This window comes from Nerophis lumbriciformis, linkage group LG16 (assembly GCF_033978685.3).
Source record: "Nerophis lumbriciformis linkage group LG16, RoL_Nlum_v2.1, whole genome shotgun sequence".
Classification (NCBI taxonomy): domain Eukaryota; kingdom Metazoa; phylum Chordata; class Actinopteri; order Syngnathiformes; family Syngnathidae; genus Nerophis; species Nerophis lumbriciformis.
Window position 1 is genome coordinate 23,633,859 of NC_084563.2, and position 20,137 is coordinate 23,653,995.

The 20,137-nt window shown below is 37.9% G+C and overlaps 1 protein-coding gene across 1 annotated transcript; it reads left to right on the forward strand.

Annotated features, from left to right (window-relative positions):
• Positions 1–1,486: 1,486 nt before the first annotated feature.
• Positions 1,487–19,205, forward strand: LOC133617395 (uncharacterized). The gene is made up of 2 exons (XM_061977335.2): positions 1,487–1,759; positions 17,590–19,205. Exons 1-2 carry the CDS (start codon positions 1,582–1,584, stop codon positions 18,666–18,668), a joined length of 1,257 nt encoding a protein of 418 aa, XP_061833319.2. The 5' UTR covers positions 1,487–1,581; the 3' UTR covers positions 18,669–19,205.
• The last annotated feature ends 932 nt before the right edge of the window (positions 19,206–20,137 follow it).

Genomic DNA, 20,137 nt, shown 5'->3' on the forward strand with positions numbered 1-20,137 from the left:
TTAGCCACGATTAGTTTGCTCGTTGTCACCAAGGGAATAGCGGCCTCAGCTGCCAGATGGCCATTCGTGTGCTAGTTTCAAGCTAGCGATTAGCAGCCTTACTTGTCAACTAGCGATTAGCTGACTGGTTATTATTAACTGCGTTATAGTGTTTTTATTGAATATATTATTATTGCACAATAACAAGTTTTAATTTAAAACACAGTTTTTTACAGAATGTGACTATGGCTAAAACGTATTCAGGTGTTACCATTTAGTGGTCAATTGTACGGAATATGTACTGTACTGTGCAATCTACTAATAAAAGTTTCAATCAATCAATCAATATATATATATACAGTATATATATATATACTAGGGCTGTGAATCTTTGGGTGTCCCACGATTCGATTCAATATCGATTCTTGGGGTCACGATTCGATTCAAAATCGATTTTTTTTTTTCATTTCAACGTGATTCTCGATTCAAAAACGATTTTTTTTTCCTGATTCAAAAGGATTCTCTATTCATTCAATACATAGGATTTCAGCAGGATCTACCCCAGTTTGCTGACATGCAAGCAGAGTGTAGATTCTTGTAAAAAGCTTTTATAATTTTAAAGGACAATGTTTTATCAACTGATTGCAATAATGTACATTTGTTTTAACTATTAAATGAACCAAAAATATGACTTATTTTATCTTTGTGAAAATATTGGACACAGTGTGTTATCAAGCTTATGAGATGCGATGCAAGTGTAAGCCACTGTGACACTATTGTTCTTTTTTTTAATTTTTATAAATGTCTAATGATAATGTCAATGAGGGATTTTTAATCACTGCTATGTAGAAATTGTAACTAATATTGATACTGTTGTTGATAATATTCATTTTTGTTTCACTACTTTTGGTTTGTTCTGTGTGGTGTTTGTGTCTCCTCTCAATTGCTCTGTTTATTGCAGTTCTGAGTGTTGCTGGGTCGGGTTTGGTTTTGGAATTGGATTGCATTGTTATGGTATTGCTGTGTATTGTTTTGTTGGAATAAAATAAATAAATAATTAAAAAATCAATAAATAAATTTAAAAAAACATCGATTTTTAAAAAATGAGAATCGATTCTGAATCCCACAACGTGAGAATCGCGATTCGAATTCAAATCGATTTTTTCCCACACCCCTAATATATATATATATATATATATATATATATATATATATATATATATATATATATATATATATATATATATATATATATATATATATATATATATATATATAAAGTCTATTAATAAACGGATGACAGAAGGATTAAATAAATAAATAAGAGAGCAGGTTTAATAATTTTAGTTATTTAATAGTATTTGTTTTTTCTTTTTCAAATTTTTTGTGCACTGTGGATTAGATCGTAATCTACTGTCTGACCTACACTCCGGAACAGAAGGTGGCGGTAACGCACCATTAAGAGGGCAGTTGTTATCCGCACGCATGCGCAAACGGATCACGGCGCAGAATTCTCTATTTGTTCGGGCGGTGACACGGAAGTTAGCATCTAACATTTAGCATTGCTAAAGTTTGTCAGGTTGCTCGCTACAAGACATCAATATGTTGAAAGAGTTGGTGAAAGAGCGACTAATGGCGGCAGCTGATGAAATATTCGCGCTGTTTGAGAGAACGATAACGTCGTACGAGGAGGAACTTTCTCAAACGAGAGAGGAGAAGGAGCGACATCGACAACAACTGGAAGCTGTCTGCAAAACTCAAGTTGTGCTACACGTTGAAGGTATTTTTTTTACACTTTCGTTATCCTCATCTTTTGTACGGTGTGTTGTCGCTAATATACGGAACAGGTGAAACAACATGAAAAAAGTTTTACATTTAGTCGATCTTGAGTCACAAAGAGATTGTAATGTTCATCAGGTGTGACGTCAGAGTCCATAGACATCTTATAAGTAGACGCAGCATCGCGCGCCACTGCCTACTGGCGCTGACGAGACGCGGGGCCGCCATCTTGGAGTGGTGATCCGCTCCACTCAGTGCAATTCATTTGGCAGGAGCAATGAACTGTCAGCGCATTTAATTCTTCTTGCCAGTGAGGTTCATGACTGGTGACACTGACTTCATCACAGTCAGATTTACAAACATATGAACCCTAAAGAGTATCTTATTCAACATTTGATTGGCAGCAGTTAACGGGTTATGTTTAAAAGCTCATACCAGCATTCTTCCCTGCTTGGCACTCAGCATCAAGGCTTGGAATTGGGGGTTAAATCACCAAAAATTATTCCCGGGCGCGGCGCCGCTGCTGCCCACTGCTCCCCTCACCTCCCAGTGGGTGACCAAGGGATGGGTCAAATGCAGAGAACAAATTTCACCACACCTAGTGTGTGTGTGACAATCATTGGTACTTTAACTTAACTTTAACTTTACACATACAAACTGCAGCACACAAAAAAGCACATTTAATAAAAAAAAACGTTATTATGGTCTTACCTTTACTTATAAGTTCGGGAACACTGGTGTTCATGTTGGAGGAGTTGTGAATGAATGAAATATGAAATCCGTGCTGCAGTCTGCAGGTGTACCTAATGTTGTGTCCCTGCAGTAGCTCACGGCTCCTCCGGCGCGAGCATTGTTGTTTTTGCACTTTTTGACTTCTTGTTAAGTGACTTTTTTTGGGTGGATTCAGTCTTGAACGTGGAGGGTTTGGGTGTGGGCTTTGGTTGGTGTGGCGCTCCCGTCGGGGGGTGCATTCTGCGCGGGGGTGCATTAACCGGCACCAGGAGGCGGGATTACTGCGAGCCTCACACTGTGCGTCTTCGCAGCAGTTTTATGATTGCTCAGCACAAGAAATACTTTACACACATACAGTTGTTGACAAAATACACTGTACATTATATACCTCAGCTAACTAAACTATGGAAATGTATAATATTTAATTATATAGCAATACGGTCTCACTGCACAGCAGGCCAGCAGTTAGCCGAGTCATCGCGCAAACCATGTTGAGGCAGAACTGAGTGACGTGCCTCAACTGGCTGTTGATCACCGCACCGTCTCTTCTCAGTATTTGAACGGCAAATGTGAAAATTCAGCGATTTTGAATAAAAATAATCTAAAACGGGTGAAGTTAAATGGAAAATATCGTTATAGTATAATCACTGGATACATATAACAATTTAATTAATATTTTTTTTCTTTTTACATTTCTTTTCTTTCCATGATGGCAAGTGAGGCTCTGCCTCACCTGCCTCCAGTGACTGCACGTCACTGCTTCTTACCTCACCGAATACCACTGATTTTCACGCGTTTTTTTGTCATACATGTAGCCATGATAAAGGACACATAATTTGGCGCATTTTATTATTCATAGTTTGCTTAACAGTAATACAAACCCCGTTTCCATATGAGTTGGGAAATTGTGTTAGATGTAAATATAAACGGAATACAATGATTTGCAAATTGAATGCACTACAAACACAACATATTTGATGTTCAAACTCATAAAAACATTTTTTTTTGCAAATAATAATTAACTTAAAATTTCATGGCTGCAACACATGCCAAAGTAGAAAGGGCATGTTCACCACTGTGTTACATGGCCTTTCCTTTTAACAACACTCAATAAACGATTGGGAACTGAGGAAACTAATTGTTGAAGCTTTGAAAGTGGAATTATTTCCCATTCTTGTTTTATGTAGATCTTCAGTCGTTCAACAGTCCGGGGTCTCCGCTGTCGTATTTTACGCTTCATAATGCGCCACACATTTTCAATGGGAGACAGGTCTGGACTGCAGGCGAGCCAGAAAAGTACCCGCACTCTTTTTTTTTTTTACGAAGCCACGCTGTTGTTACACGTGCTGAATGTGGCTTGGCATTGTCTTGCTGAAATAAGCTAGGGGCGTCCATGAAAAAGACGGCGCTTAGATGGCAGCATATGTTGTTCCAAAACCTGTATGTACCTTTCAGCATCAATGGTGCTTTCACAGATGTGTAAGTTACCCATGCCTTGGGCACTAGTGCACCCCATACCATCACAGATGCTGGCTTTTGAACTTTGCGTCGATAACAGTCTGGATGGTTCGCTTCCCCTTTGGTCCGGATGACACGATGTCGAATATTTCCAAAAACAATTTGAAATGTGGACTTGTCAGACCACAGAACACTATTCCACTTTGCATCAGTCCATCTTAGATGATCTCGGGCCCAGAGAAACCGGCGGCGTTTCTGGATGTTGTTGATAAATGGCTTTCGCTTTGCATAGTAGAGCTTTAACTTGCACTTACAGATGTAGCGACGAACTGTATTTTGTGACAGTGGTTTTCTGAAGAGTTCCTGAGCCCATGTGGTGATATCCTTTAGAGATTGATGTCGGTTTTTGATACAGTGCCGTCTGAGGGATCGAAGGTCACGGTCATTCAATATTGGTTTCCGGCCATGCCGCTTACGTGGGGTGATTTCTCCAGATTCTCTGAACCTTTTGATGATATTATGGACAGTAGATGTTGAAATCCCTAAATTTCTTGGAATTGCACTTTGAGAAATGTTGTTCTGAAACTGTTTGACTATTTGCTCACGCTGTTGTGGACAAAGGGGTGTACCTCGCCCCATCCTTTCTTGTGAAAGACTGAGCATTTTTTGGGAAGCTGTTTTTATACCCAATCATGGCACCCACCTGTTCCCAATTTGCCTGCACACCTGTGGGATGTTCCAAATAAGTGTTTGATGAGCATTCCTCAACTTTATCAGTATTTATTGCCACCATTCCCAACTGCTTTGTCACGTGTTGCTGGCATCAAATTCTAAAGTTAATGATTATTTGCAACAACAAAAAAATGTTTATCAGTTTGAACATCAAATATGTTGTCTTTGTAGCATATTCAACTGAATATGGGTTGAAAATGATTTGCAAATCATTGTATTCCGTTTATATTTACATCTAACACAATTTCCCAGCTCATATGGAAACAGGGTTTGTAGAATATTCTTATATGCTGTAAGTGACCAGACGTCCGAGATCAAAACTGAGAATATAATCTTAGAGAAGGGGGAAAAAGGGTCAGCTATTTTTAAATTCAAGAAACAATATGATTAGGTTATATATACATGCGTATATCCCACATAAAAATTGGGTTGTAAAGCTAGCCCCAGCGCACACCAGGGGGCACCGCTATCCCACCACTTCAGGTGGGATGGAACAATCCATACAACACGTCACAGATGACGTCACGCTATAACATCACGTGACACCTCTGATGAAGGGTGCAGAAGCAAGATAGCCGAAACTTGTCAGGTACAAAACTTTACCTTACTAGCCTATATAAAGCAACCATTTATATATAAACATATATTACCTTCCCCCAGCCCCCTACACAATCTGGACTGTGGTCCTAACTTTTACCCCTGTTGGCTTTCACAAACTTTATCTTCATCATTTATTTCAACTTTATGTTATTCAAGTATGACATTTTTAAATTTAATTAATTTAATTGACAAGCAATTCTATTATGGTCATACTCTTGTTTGCTAGCGGCTACGATTTCAGTACTATTGAAGATCTTTGCTCCTTCTCAACTCTGTGGTAATATTCTTTTCACAAAATACAACCAATAGTACGTTAATGTTAAATCTTACTTGTGAAAAGTAATCCCCCAATTCCTATTTTCAACAGTCCGCTCATTTGTTTTCTACCTGTCAACTGTCAGTTTAGGCTGCTCGCCGGCTCCTCATCACCACCTCAAGATGGCGGCCGAATTTCTCACGTCACAACAGCCAATGCTGCATCTACTTATAAGATGTCTATGATAGAGTATCTTTAAGAAGTCTTTAATAACGCAACCACCTCGCGGTGTCCGTTTTTACGACAGCCGTATTCCAGGTCTACAGGTTTTTTTGGGGTTTTTAAAAAAAAAAAAATTATTTTATAAACCCTTATTTATAAATTGCAAAATTTACCAACAATTGAGAAATAATAATAATCAAAATAAGTACAAAAACAGTACAAACAGCACCAGGGGGGTGTCAACTCAATAAAGTAACTAAAATAGAATGACTTCTTTTTTTTAATTTATTTTTTTATTTTATTTATTTTTTTATTGTCATTCAAATTTGAACTTTACAGTACAGATAAGAACGAAATTTCGTTACATTAGCTCATGGTAGTGCAGGATAAAAAAGCAATAAGGTGCATATATAAATAAATAAATAGGTTACTCTAAAGATAAATATATTGCACTTTTTCACATGCATCCACATTTATGGATGTATGTTATATTGTTGTTTTTTTTATTTCAGCGAGTTAATCCATTTTGGGGGGAGTTGAGGGGATAATTATGCAAAATGCAATATATATATATATATATATATATATATATATATATATATATATATATATATATATATATATATAACAAAGTGCAAAGCCATAGGCTCACACAAGTTCAGTAAATAATTTAAATTTGGAACACAGCATCATCATTTTCACAGCTTTTTGGTTGTTAGAGGTAGAGAGTGTTTTAACGTAGAGTTCTAATTCTTTTTTAAAGGCACAAAAAACAGGTCGGGTATTAAGAAACCTACATTTATGTATATAAAATTTAGCCAATTCCAGGTCTACGGGTACCCGTATGTCTCAGAAGCCTATTACGTCACACAGATGATTGGAAGAGGAACTTTAGCTTTCTTTAAAGATGTGAGTGGATCACTAACGACTCCTTCAAACGCGCCACACACCTGCTACTAATAGTTACATTAAAAAAATGAAACCGGGTACTATAGCTATGAATTGTGCAACCGTTACTACCGTTAAGGCATGCAATCCATTTTGCTCAATATGCACAATGTATGCTGATCATCAACACGCCCACAGTACTTGGAGGACAAGTTGCAAATCTACAAAACCCAAAACCAGTGAAGTTGACACGTTGTTTAAATCATAAATAAAAACAGAATACAATGATTTGCAAATCCTTTTCCACTTATATTCAATTGAATAGACTGTTAAAGCAAGATATTTTATGTTCGAACTGAGAGACGTATTTATTTTTTTGCAAATAATCATTAACTTAGAATTTAAAGGCAGCAACACGTTGCAAAAAAGTTGGCACAGGGGCATTTTTACCACCGTGTTACATGGCCTTTCCTTTTAATAACACTCAGTAAACGTTTGGGATCTGAGGAGAACAATTTTTGAAGCTTTTCAGGTGGAATTTTTTTCCCATTCTTGCTTGATGTACAGCTTAAGTTGTTCAACAGTCTGGGGTCTCTGTTGTGGTATTTTAGGCTTCATAATGCACCACACATTTTCAATGGGAGACAGGTCTGCACTACAGGCAGGCCAGTCTAGTACCCGCACTCTTTTACTATAAAGCCACACTGCTGTAACACGTGGCTTGGCATTGTCTTGCTGAAATAAGCAGGGGCGTCCATAATAACATTGTTTGGATAGCAACATGTGTTGCTCCAAAACCTGTATGTACCTTTCAGAATTAATGGTGCCTTCACGGATGTGTAAGTTACCCATACTTTGAGCACTAATACACCCCCATACCATCACAGATGCTGGCTTTTGAACTTTGTGCCTAGAACAATCCGGATGGTGCTTTTCCTCTTTGGTCAGGAGGACACTACCTCCACAGTTTTCAAAAAAAATTGGAAATGTGGACTCATGAGACCACAGAACACTTTTCCACTTTGCATCAGTCCATCTGAGATGAGCTTAGGCCCAGCTTACCCAGCGCCATTTCTGGGTGTTGTTGATAAATGGCTTTCGCTTTGCATAGTAGAGTTTTAACTTGCACTTACAGATGAAGCAACAAACTGTAGTTACTCACAGTAGTTTTCTGAAGTGTTTCTGTGAGTAGGTGGTGATATCCTTTACACACTGATGTCATTTTTTGATGCAGTACCGCCTAAGGGATCGAAGGTCCGTAATATCGCTTACGTGCAGTGATTTCTCCAGATTCTCAGAACCTTTTGATGATATTCCGGACAGTAGATGGTGAAATCACTAAATTCCTTGCTATAGCTCGTTGAGAAATGTTGTTATTAAACATTTGGACAATTTGCTCACGCATTTGTTCACAAAGTGATGACCCTTGCCCCATCCTTGTTTGTGAATGACTGAGCATTTCATGGAAGCTGCTTTTATACCCAATCATGGCACCCACCTCTTCTCAATTAGCCTGTTCACCTGTGGGATGTTCCAAATAAGTGTTTGATGAGCATTCCTCAATTTTCTCAGTCTTTTTTGCCACTCGTGCCAGCTTTTTGGAAACATGTTGCAGGCATCAAATTCCAAATTAGCTAATATTTGCAAAAAATAACAACGTTTTCGAACGTTAAGTATATTGTCTTTGCAGTCTATTCAATTGAATATAGGTTGAAAGGGATTTGCAAATCATTATTTACCATTTACACAACGTGTCAATTTCACTGGTTTTGGGTTTTGTAATTATTTAGCACGCTCAATGTGATTTATCTACACTCGTCACAGTTTTGCTCGCACTATTTTGCGTTTTATTTAGCACGTGTCAGAAGGACTTGCAAGCTGACAGTTCCACACACAGCTGCAGCATCCGTGCTGGGGCTGCACGGTCAGACGACGGAAAGACGAGAATCCTCCGTCATACATGTGCGTGTCAACAAATTGGATGGTCAGATATTGAAAATATTAGACATATCGTCTAATGAGAAACATTATTTTATAATTTTATAGCTGTTAGATGCATTAAGGGGCTAATTAAAACATTCAATTGATGCGTTTTGGTGTCCCTTAGTATTTTTTTAAAACACTAGTTTTTTTAAACATATAATATATATTAATAAAATATTTCTTACAGTCATGGTCAAAAGTTTACATACACTTGTGAAGAACATAATGTCATGGCTGTCTTGAGTTTCCAATCATTTCTACAACTCTTATTTTTTTGAGTGATTGGAGCACATAGGTTTTAGAATGGCCTTCCCAAAGTCCTGACTTAAACCCCATTGAGAACATGTGGACAATGCTGAAGAAACAAGTCCATGTCAGCAAACCAACAAATTTAGCTGAACTGCACCAATTTTGTCAAGAGTGGTGGTCAAAAATTCAAGCAGAAGCTTGTAAATGGCCACCAAAAGTGCCTTATTGCAATGAAACTTGCCAAGGGACATGTAACCAAATATTACTCCACCTACTCAGTGGCCTAGTGGCTAGAGTGTCCGCCCTGTGATCGGTAGGTTGTGGGTTCAAACCCCAGCCGAGCCATACCAAAGACTATAAAAATTGGACCCATTACCTCCCTGCTTGGCACTCAGCATCAAGGGTTGGAATTGGGGGTTAAATCACCAAAATGATTCCCGGGCGTGACCACCACTGCTGCCCACTGCTCCCCTAACCTCCCAGGGGGTGATCAAGGTTGATGGGTCAAATGCAGAGAATAATTTTGCCACTGTGTATGTGACAATCATTGGTACTTTTTTTTAACTTTTTTAACATTGCTGTATGTATACTTTTGACCCAGCAGATTTGCTCACATTTTCAGTAGACTCATAATAAATTCATAAAAGAACCAAACTTCATGAATGTTTTTTGTGACCAACAAGTATGTGCTCCAATCACTCTATCACAAAAAAATAAGAGTTTTAGAAATGATTGGAAACCCAAGACAGCCATGACATTATGTTCTTTACAAGTGTATGTAAACTTTTGGCCACGACTGTATATGAAAAGAAAACTTCTTGATTGATTTTAAAATGCCCATAAAAAGTGCAAGATGTCTCCTGATTGTTTGATAACCTGACAAAACGCCACAGAGATGAATGTGCAGTAAATGAAAGTGACTCTGTGGCAATGCCTGGTATAGTACAGGGAAAATCCTCATTCAAATCAGGCGGTCTGCACCACTTTCCAATTGCACACGCAGTCTTAGAAAATCACACGCAACACGCCCACTAATAGTACACGCTATTTAATTCATTGCACACGCTGTTTACCGCGTGTGGTGTCTGGATCTTAGTCAATCAGGCTCTTAAAGTGCAATTGATTCATTAAAAAATAAAAATAAAATGCCAGTCTGATTGAGTTGGGTACATTGCTGTCTTAGATCTGAATGAAAGTGACCTGTACATGCGACCCGAGGGTTATTCGGGTTTGTCCCTCGTCCGCCGTTCGGTTCCAGACAGGAGCTGTCGGTTCCAGACAGGAGCTGTCGCAGCACTCCTCAAACTCCCGAAGAGCTGATCCGGGGGAGATGAGAGGGCCATGACAGCAGAGACAGGAGAACTGTGTCATCATCCTACTTCACCACATGTCAGTAAGGCTGTGTGGTTCTGCAGGGGTCAGCAACCCAAAACGTTGAAATAGCCATACTGGACCAAAAATACAAAAAGAAAATCTATCTGGAGCCGCAAAAAATGAAAAGCCTTATATAAGTGTTATAATGAAGGCAACACTTGATGTAAGTGTCTATATTAGCTATATTAGCCTACTATCAAAATGACTTTAAAAGTCTTATATAAGTGTTATAATGAAGGCAACACCTGATGTAAGTGTCTATATTAGCTATATTAGCCTACTATCAAAATGACTTTAAAAGTCTTATACAAGTGTTATAATGAAGGCAACACTTGATGTCAGTGTCTATATTAGCCTACTACCAAAATGACTTTAAAAGTCTTATATAAGTGTTATAATGAAGGCAACACTTGATGTAAGTGTCTATATTAGCTATATTAGCCTACTATCAAAATGACTTTAAAAGTCTTATATAAGTGTTATAATGAAGGCAACACTTGATGTAAGTGTCTATATTAGCTATATTAGCCTACTATCAGAATTACTTTAAAAGTCTTATATAAGTGTAATAATGAAGGCAACGCATGATGTGTCTGTATTAGCCTACTATCAAAATGACTTTAAAAGTCTTATATAAGTGTTATAATGAAGGCAACACATGATGTAAGTGTCTATATTAGACTACTATCAAAATGACTTTAAAAGTCTTATATAAGTGTTATAATGAAGGCAACACATGATGTAAGTGTCTATATTAGCCTACTATCAAAATGACTTTAAAAGTCTTATATAAGTGTTATAATGAAGGCGACACATGATGTAAGTGTCTATATTAGCTATATTAGCCTACTATCAGAATTACTTTAAAAGTCTTATATAAGTGTAATAATGAAGGCAACACATGATGTAAGTGTCTATATTAGCCTACTATCAAAATGACTTTAAAAGTCTTATATAAGTGTTATAATGAAGGCAATACATGATGTAAGTGTCTATATTAGCCTACTATCAAAATTACTTTAAAAGTCGTATATAAGTGTTATAATGAAGGCGACACATGATGTAAGTGTCTATATTAGCTATATTAGCCTACTATCAGAATTACTTTAAAAGTCTTATATAAGTGTAATAATGAAGGCAACACATGATGTAAGTGTCTATATTAGCCTACTATCAAAATGACTTAAAAAGTCTTATATAAGTGTTATAATGAAGGCAATACATGATGTAAGTGTCTATATTAGCCTACTATCAAAATTACTTTAAAAGTCTTATATAAGTGTTATAATGAAGGCAACACATGATGTAAGTGTCTATATTAGCCTACTATCAAAATGACTTTAAAAATCTTATATAAGTGTTATATTGAAGGCGACACATTATGTAAGTGTCTATATTAGCTATATTAGCCTACTATCAAAATTACTTTAAAAGTCTTATATAAGTGTTATAATGAAGGCAACACATGATGTAAGTGTCTATATTAGCCTACTATCAAAATGACTTTAAAAGTCTTATATAAGTGTTATAATGAAGGCAACACATGATGTAAGTGTCTATATTAGCCTACTATCAAAATGACTTTAAAAGTCTTATATAAGTGTTATAATGAAGGCGACACATGATGTAAGTGTCTATATTAGCTATATTAGCCTACTATCAGAATTACTTTAAAAGTCTTATATAAGTGTAATAATGAAGGCAACACATGATGTAAGTGTCTATATTAGCCTACTATCAAAATGACTTAAAAAGTCTTATATAAGTGTTATAATGAAGGCAATACATGATGTAAGTGTCTATAATAGCCTACTATCAAAATTACTTTAAAAGTCTTATATAAGTGTTATAATGAAGGCAACACATGATGTAAGTGTCTATATTAGCCTACTATCAAAATGACTTTAAAAAATCTTATATAAGTGTTATATTGAAGGCGACACATTATGTAAGTGTCTATATTAGCTATATTAGCCTACTATCAAAATGACTTTAAAAGTCTTATATAAGTGTTATAATGAAGGCAACACATGATGTAAGTGTCTATATTAGCCTACTATCAAAATGACTTTAAAAGTCTTATATAAGTGTTATAATGAAGGCGACACATTATGTAAGTGTCTATATTAGCTATATTAGCCTACTATTAAAATGACTTTAAAAGTCTTATATAAGTGTAATAATGAAGGCAACACATGATGTGTAAGTGTCTATATTAGCCTACTATCAAAATGACTTTAAAAGTCTTATATAAGTGTTATAATGAAGGCGACACATGATGTAAGTGTCTATATTAGCTATATTAGCCTACTATCAAAATGACTTTAAAAGTCTTATATAAGTGTTATAATGAAGGCGACACATGATGTGTCTATATTAGCTATATTAGACTACTATCAAAATGACTTTAAAAGTCTTATATAAGTGTTATAATGAAGGCAACACATGATGTAAGTGTCTATATTAGCCTACTATCAAAATGACTTTAAAAGTCTTATATAAGTGTTATAATGAAGGCGACACATGATGTGTCTATATTAGCTATATTAGCCTACTATCAGAATTACTTTAAAAGTCTTATATAAGTGTAATAATGAAGGCAACACATGATGTAAGTGTCTATATTAGCCTACTATCAAAATGACTTAAAAAGTCTTATATAAGTGTTATAATGAAGGCAATACATGATGTAAGTGTCTATATTAGCCTACTATCAAAATTACTTTAAAAGTCTTATATAAGTGTAATAATGAAGGCAACACATGATGTAAGTGTCTATATTAGCTTACTATCAAAATGACTTAAAAAGTCTTATATAAGTGCTATAATGAAGGCGACACATGATGTAAGTCATACTTGCCAACCTTGAGACCTCCGATTTCGGGAGGTGCGGGGGCGGGGGGCGTGGTTAAGAGGGGAGGAGTATATTTACAGCTAGAATTCACTAAGTCAAGTATTTCACATACATATATATATATATATATATATATATATATATATATATATATATATATATATAAGAAATACTTGAAATACTTGACTTTCAGTGAATTCTATCTATAAATATATATTTATTTTATTTATATATATATATATATATATATATATATATATATAAAATAAATACTTGAATTTCAGTGTTCATTTATTTACACATACACACACACATAACACTCATCTACTCATTGTTGAGTTAAGGGTTGAATTGTCCATCCTTGTTCTATTCTCTGTCACTATTTTTCTAACCATGCTGAACACCCTCTCTGATGATGCATTAATGTGTGGCACGCACAAAAGTGCTTTCATCAAATGCACCGGATGGCAGCATTGTCCTGTTTAAGAGTGTCACAACTATGCTGTTTACGGCAGACAAACTGCTTTACGGTAGACGTGACTGCTGTTGTTGTGTGTTGTTGCCGTGCTGGGAGGGCGTTAATGAAACTGCCTAACAATAAACCCACATAAGAAACCAAGAACTCGCCCTCTATCATTCTACAGTTATAACGTGATTGGGCAGGTACGCTGTTTGTTTTGTGGGAAAGCGGACTCAAGTCCGCATGGACCTGAGTCCGCTTGAATTTTGGGAGATTTTCGGGAGAAAATTAGTCCCGGGAGGTTTTCGGGAGAGGCGCTGAATTTCGGGAGTCTCCCGGAAAATCCGGGAGGGTTGGCAAGTATGATGTAAGTCTCTATATTAGCTATATTAGCCTACTATCAAAATGACTTTAAAAGTCTTATATAAGTGTTATAATGAAGGCAACACATGATGTAAGTGTCTATATTAGCCTACTATCAAAATGACTTAAAAAGTCTTATTTAAGTGTTATAATGAAGGCAACACATGATGTAAGTGTCTATATTAGCCTACTATCAAAATGACTTTAAAAGTCTTATATAAGTGTTATAATGAAGGCGACACATGATGTAAGTGTCTATATTAGCTATATTAGCCTACTATCAGAATGACTTTAAAAGTCTTATATAAGTGTAATAGTGAAGGCAACACATGATGTAAGTGTCTATATTAGCCTACTATCAAAATGATTTAAAAAGTCTTATATAAGTGTTATAATGAAGGCGATACATGATGTAAGTGTCTATATTAGCCTACTATCAAAATGACTTTAAAAGTCTTATATAAGTGTTATAATGAAGGCAACACATGATGTAAGTGTCTATATTAGCCTACTATCAAAATGACTTTAAAAGTCTTATATAAGTGTTATAACGAAAATGACACATGATGTGTCTATATTAGCTATATTAGCCTACTATCAAAATGACTTTACAAGTCTTATATAAGTGTTATAATGAAGGCGATACATGATGTAAGTGTCTATATTAGCTATATTAGCCTACTATCAAAATGACTTTAAAAGTCTTATATAAGTGTTATAATGAAGGCAACACATGATGTAAGTGTCTGTGGAGGTCGCCTCCCAGTGGGTTCTTGCTGATCACACACGTGAGCTGGAGACCGGCGTTCCGGGTTAACAAAGTTTTATTTTTCATACAAGTTCTTGCACGACACTCAATCAATCAATCAATCAATGTTTATTTATATAGCCCTAAATCACAAGTGTCTCAAAGGGCTGCACAAGCCACAACGACATCCTCGGTACAAAGCCCACATAAGGGCAAGGAAAAACTCACCCCTCACTCGACTTTTCAGTCCAACTCCTCCGTGTTCCGCGTGCTTCCGCCTCTCCAAGACCTTCCTCCTCCTACTCCCGACCGCTACTGATAAGAATAACAGGTGATTAGACAACTAACCCCAGCTGGGCAATCTAATCACCTGGCACACCCCGCTCCTGCAGCAAGCGCGCCGACCACGCCCCCCTCCACAGTGTCTATATTAGCTATATTAGCCTACTATCAAAGGCTGACGCAAATCTTTTGACAGAAGTGTTTTATTTAAATTTTTATTCTACACATTTTTGCAACATTGGAAATCATTAGTAAAATGGAGGCTTCTCAGAGGGTGAGATAACTCCTGGAAATGACTGTCATAGAATGGCCAAAGGTATAGATGTGTGTGTCCACGTTTAAGGAAACAGCAGGCTGTCCTCTTCTAATGGATTTATTACAATCTTTGCAATTGTTAGAAATCCCACTGTTTATGTTATACATGCTTCACTGATGAGAGTATTTGGCAAGCACTGTTTTGTCCTACTAATTTCAGCGATCCTTAAACTCATCGTAGTTTGTTTACACGTACAACTTTCTCCGATGCTGCCACAGAAAGACATGTTTTTTGCCACTCCTTCTTTGTCTCGTTTTGTCCACCAAACTTTTTATGCTGTGCGTGAATGCACAAAAGTGAGCTTTGTTGATGTTATTGATTTGCTGGAGTGCTTATCAGGCATATTTGGTAAATCCAAGCTAATCGATGCTAACATGCTATTTAGACTAGCTGTATGTACATATTGCATCATTATGCCTCATTTGTAGGTATATTTGAGCTCAATTTCCTTTACTTATGTCCTCTGTGTATTTAATTTATATTTGCATGTCTCATGACACATTATCTTTGTGTAATATTGGCTGCATTTCTCATAGTTGTTTGTGTGCCATGTTGTTCTAGACTACGGCAAACGTTACGCAGCTTGCAAAAATTGTAATAAATCCATTAGAAGAAGACAGCCTGCCGTTTCCTTTAACTTGGACACACACATCTTTACCTTTGGCCATTCTGAGCCAGTCCTTTCCAGAAGTTATCTCATCCTGTGAGAAGCCTCCATTTTACTAATGAGTTCCAATGTTGCAAAAATGTGTCGAATAAAAATTAAAACAAAGATTTGCGCCAGCGTTTGATAGTAGGCTAATATAGATAATAAAGACACTTACATCATGTGTTGTCTTCACTATAACACTTATATAAGACTTTTAAAGTCTTATATAATCATCCCCTGAGGAATTTTCAAAGGTGGACGTTTTGACCTCCCTCCCTCCTCAACGACACCTGGGAGTCGAACTTTGCTTGCAGAACGACATGCATGAACACAACTCACTTCACCCAAAGACTATGGGCATATACACAAACACACTCCCCACCCCCACCCCACGCCTTCACCACCGCTTAACTCCCCTTCGGGGTTATGGACGGCTAAGTAGCGCTTTATAGCAGCAGGCCGGCTTCCAGGGCCCCAAATCCCCCCCCTCTGTTGCAAGTTGTTGTGATTATATGTAACATGTTTATGTGTGCTATGGCAAATTAGTTTTTTTCCCTTGGACTCAGTCTGGACCCCCTCCCAAGGGTCCAGCCTTTGACTGATGTTTTTTACTCTTTCCCCCCTTTCCCAATATCACCTTTTCCCCACCTTTTTTAAGGAGCGCCGTAAGTGACTGATCCGTTAGCGGTCCCGTCTTGTCTCCCTGTAACGTATGTTTGCTCTTAGTGGGACTGTGCCGAAAATGTAATTTCAGTTCTTATGTGTATTTGATAGCAGGCTGATATAGATAATAAAGACACTTACATCATGTGTTGCCTTCATTATAACACTTATATAAGACTTTTAATTTTCTGCGGCTCCAGACAGATTTTTTTAGTATTTTTGGTCCAATATGGCTCTTTCAACGTTTTGGGTTGCCGACCCCCGCACTAGGGAGATGGAAAAGGCGAAGGGGAGACAGCCAGAAGCTCGATGTCCGGATTGCGTGCCATGTTGTTTTCCCGTAAATTCACTATGTCGATCAAGTCTTAAACGGGGACTAAAGCCATATCATCGTCATACTTATTACTGTCAAGACGTGGACTTTAGAGTGGTTGTTTTCCCGAGATGCAAGTGAACTTGGACCAGACATGGCGTGAAGGTAATGACATCTTTTATTTTAACACTATAACTACAAAAAAAGAAGCAAACACAATGGCGGAGAACAAACTTGACTAATAAAACCAAAAGACTAGCACAAAGGCAATGAACTGTGAACATGAAACAAAAACACTAACTGTGGCATTAATAAACAAAACTTACTTGCGATGACGTGAACAGGGCAGCATGGACTATGAAACAAGCAGCGTGAACTAAACATGAAACCGTAAACGTGGCATGAAGCAGAGTGATGTCGCCAGAAAGACAGCCTGGCAACTGAAAGCTTAAATAATAGTGACATGACTAGTGACAGCAGGTGCGTGACTCAAAATGTGAAAACGTGAGACAGGTGCGTGACATGAGGATGTGAACCAGGTGAAACTAATGGTTGCTATGGTGACAAAGCAAGGGAGTGAAAACAGGAACTAAAAAGTGTCCAAAAACCAAGCAAAACACAACTAAACAAAACATGATCACAGACATGACAATTACGTGTCCGAGCTAAGATGTTTTTGTGTCCTACAGACGTCCAGCAGCTCATTGGTCAAGGAGAACGTCCCCCAGTGCCACAAGAGGAAAGCTCTAATTTGAAGCAGGAGGATCCACAGCCCCCTGATCTTAAAGAGGAAGTGGAGGGAGATTTGATCAGTCAGTCAGGAGAAGATTGTCTTCTCGGGCCGCAGGAGGCTGATCTCAGTACGTTGCCTATGACTGGTGTCTCTGTGAATACTGAAGACCATGAAGACAAACCACAAGTTGACAACGTCGTAGCTCCTCTAGAGTGCGACGACATAACATCACACTCTGCTGAGGATGAAGACGAGGACTACACCCAAGAACCTTTGAGCAGCGATACAGACTGTGAGGATGGTATGAGGACTCGGACTAATAAAAGGAATTCTGCGAGACACAAGAGAACACGCAGGGGAGAAAAATCTTACTTTTGCTCAGTTTGCGTCAAAACATTTTCTAAAAAGTCCACATTAACGGTACACATGAGAACACACACGGGAGAAAAATCTTACAGTTGCTCAGTTTGTGGTGATAAATTCTCTGTTAAGGCCACGTTGACTGCGCACATGAGAACACACACAGGAGAAAAGCCTTTCAAGTGCTCAGTTTGCTGCGATACATTTTCTGTAAAGTCCACATTGACTGCACACATGAGAACGCACACGGGAGAAAAACCTTTCATTTGCTCACTTTGCAGCAAAAAGTTTTCTCATAGGCCCGGGTTAACTGCACACATGAGGACGCACACAGGCGAAAAACCTTTCAATTGCTCAGTTTGCGGTGGTACGTTTTCTCGGAAGCACACGTTGACTGCACACATGAGAACGCACACCGGGGAAAAACCTTTCGTTTGCTCAGTTTGCTGCAGTAGTTTTTCTCATAAGACAACGTTGACTTTACACATGAGAACACACACAGGAGAAAAACCTTTTATTTGTTCAGTTTGTGGTGACACATTTTCCAGAAGGGACAAACTGAAATTACACATCAGAACACACACAGGAGAAAAACCTTTTACTTGCTTAATTTGTGGCGATACATTTTCCAGGAGAGACCACCTGAAGTCACACATGAGAAAACACACACGATGAAAACTTTTTAGTTGTGCGGTTTTGTGATCAAGGTTACTATGCAAAGTTGACAGCACACATTCCTGTCCAGTTTGTGCTACACGATTGTCAAGTTGTGGGCTTGGAATGTCTCGTGTGAGAAGTACTAATCTTAGTAGTAGTTTATTTCTGACATGTTTACGTCACTTAGATAGTGATGATCTGTTGTGTGTATGATACCAGATTCCCTCATGAGTTCCAGGTTAGAGTGCCACTAAGAACAGCAGCGACATTATTTTAGCTCGACTCTGAAGCAAATAGGAAGTGTTGACTAACAAGCTCAGGCAGTCTGATTGTTTGAGGACAACATGGATAGAGTTTCCCCTCACATCAAGAGTGTCTGGTACATTATCTGTCTTTATGATGGCACCAACCTATACTTCATTCTTTAATCGCAGAGAATTTATCATGTTATCTGACTCACTCATTCCTTCTTTCACTTCTGGAACACTCTGTTATTTCTGCCTGCCACTGATGTGTTTTGTATGAAGTCTGATACATTAAACATTCTGTAACATGCGTTTTGTTGTTTTATTAGTTTTGTTGCTGGTCGACTAGTTAAAAATATGAATACAAAATGTACAATGTACCTTTAATACAGTGACATTGATTTTGCTACATACACTATATTGCCGAAAGTATTTGGCCACCTCCCTTGACTCAAATATAGTAATAATACTACTAATAATAATAATGGATTAGATTTATATAGTGCTTTTCTAGACACTCAAAGTGAGAACCCATCATTCATTCACACCTGGTGGTGGTAAGCTACTTTCGTAGCCACAGCTGCCCTGGGGTAGACTGACGGAAGCGTGGCTGCCAGTTTGCGCCTACGGCCCCTCCGACTACCACCTATCATTCATCATTCATTCACCAGTGTGAGCGGCACGGGGATTAAGGGTGAAGTGTCCTGCCCAAGGACACAACGGCAGCGATTTTTGGATGGTAAGAGGCATATATGCACATATGAACTTGAAGTGCCATCCCATTCCCAACCCATAGTTCAATATGATGTCGGTCCACCTTTTGCAGCTATTACAGCTTCAACTTTTCTGGGAAGGCTGTCCACAAGGTTGCAGAGTGTGTTTATAGGAATTTTCCACCATTCTTCCAAAAGTGCATTGGTGAGGTCACACACTGATGTTGGTGGAGAAGGCCTGGCTCTCAGTCTCTGTTCTAATTCATCCCAAAGGTGTTCTATCGGGTTCAGGTCAGGACTCTGTGCAGGCCAGTCAAGTTCATCCACACCAGAGTCTGTCATCCAGGTCTTTATGGACCTTGCTTTGTGCACTGGTGTACAGTCATGTTGGAAGAGGAAGGGGCCCGCTCCAAACTGTTCCCACAAGGTCAGGAGCATGGAATTGTCCAAAATGTTTTGGTATCCTGGAGCATTCAAAGTTCCTTTCACTGGAACCAAGGGGTCAAGCCCAACTCCTGAAAAACAACCC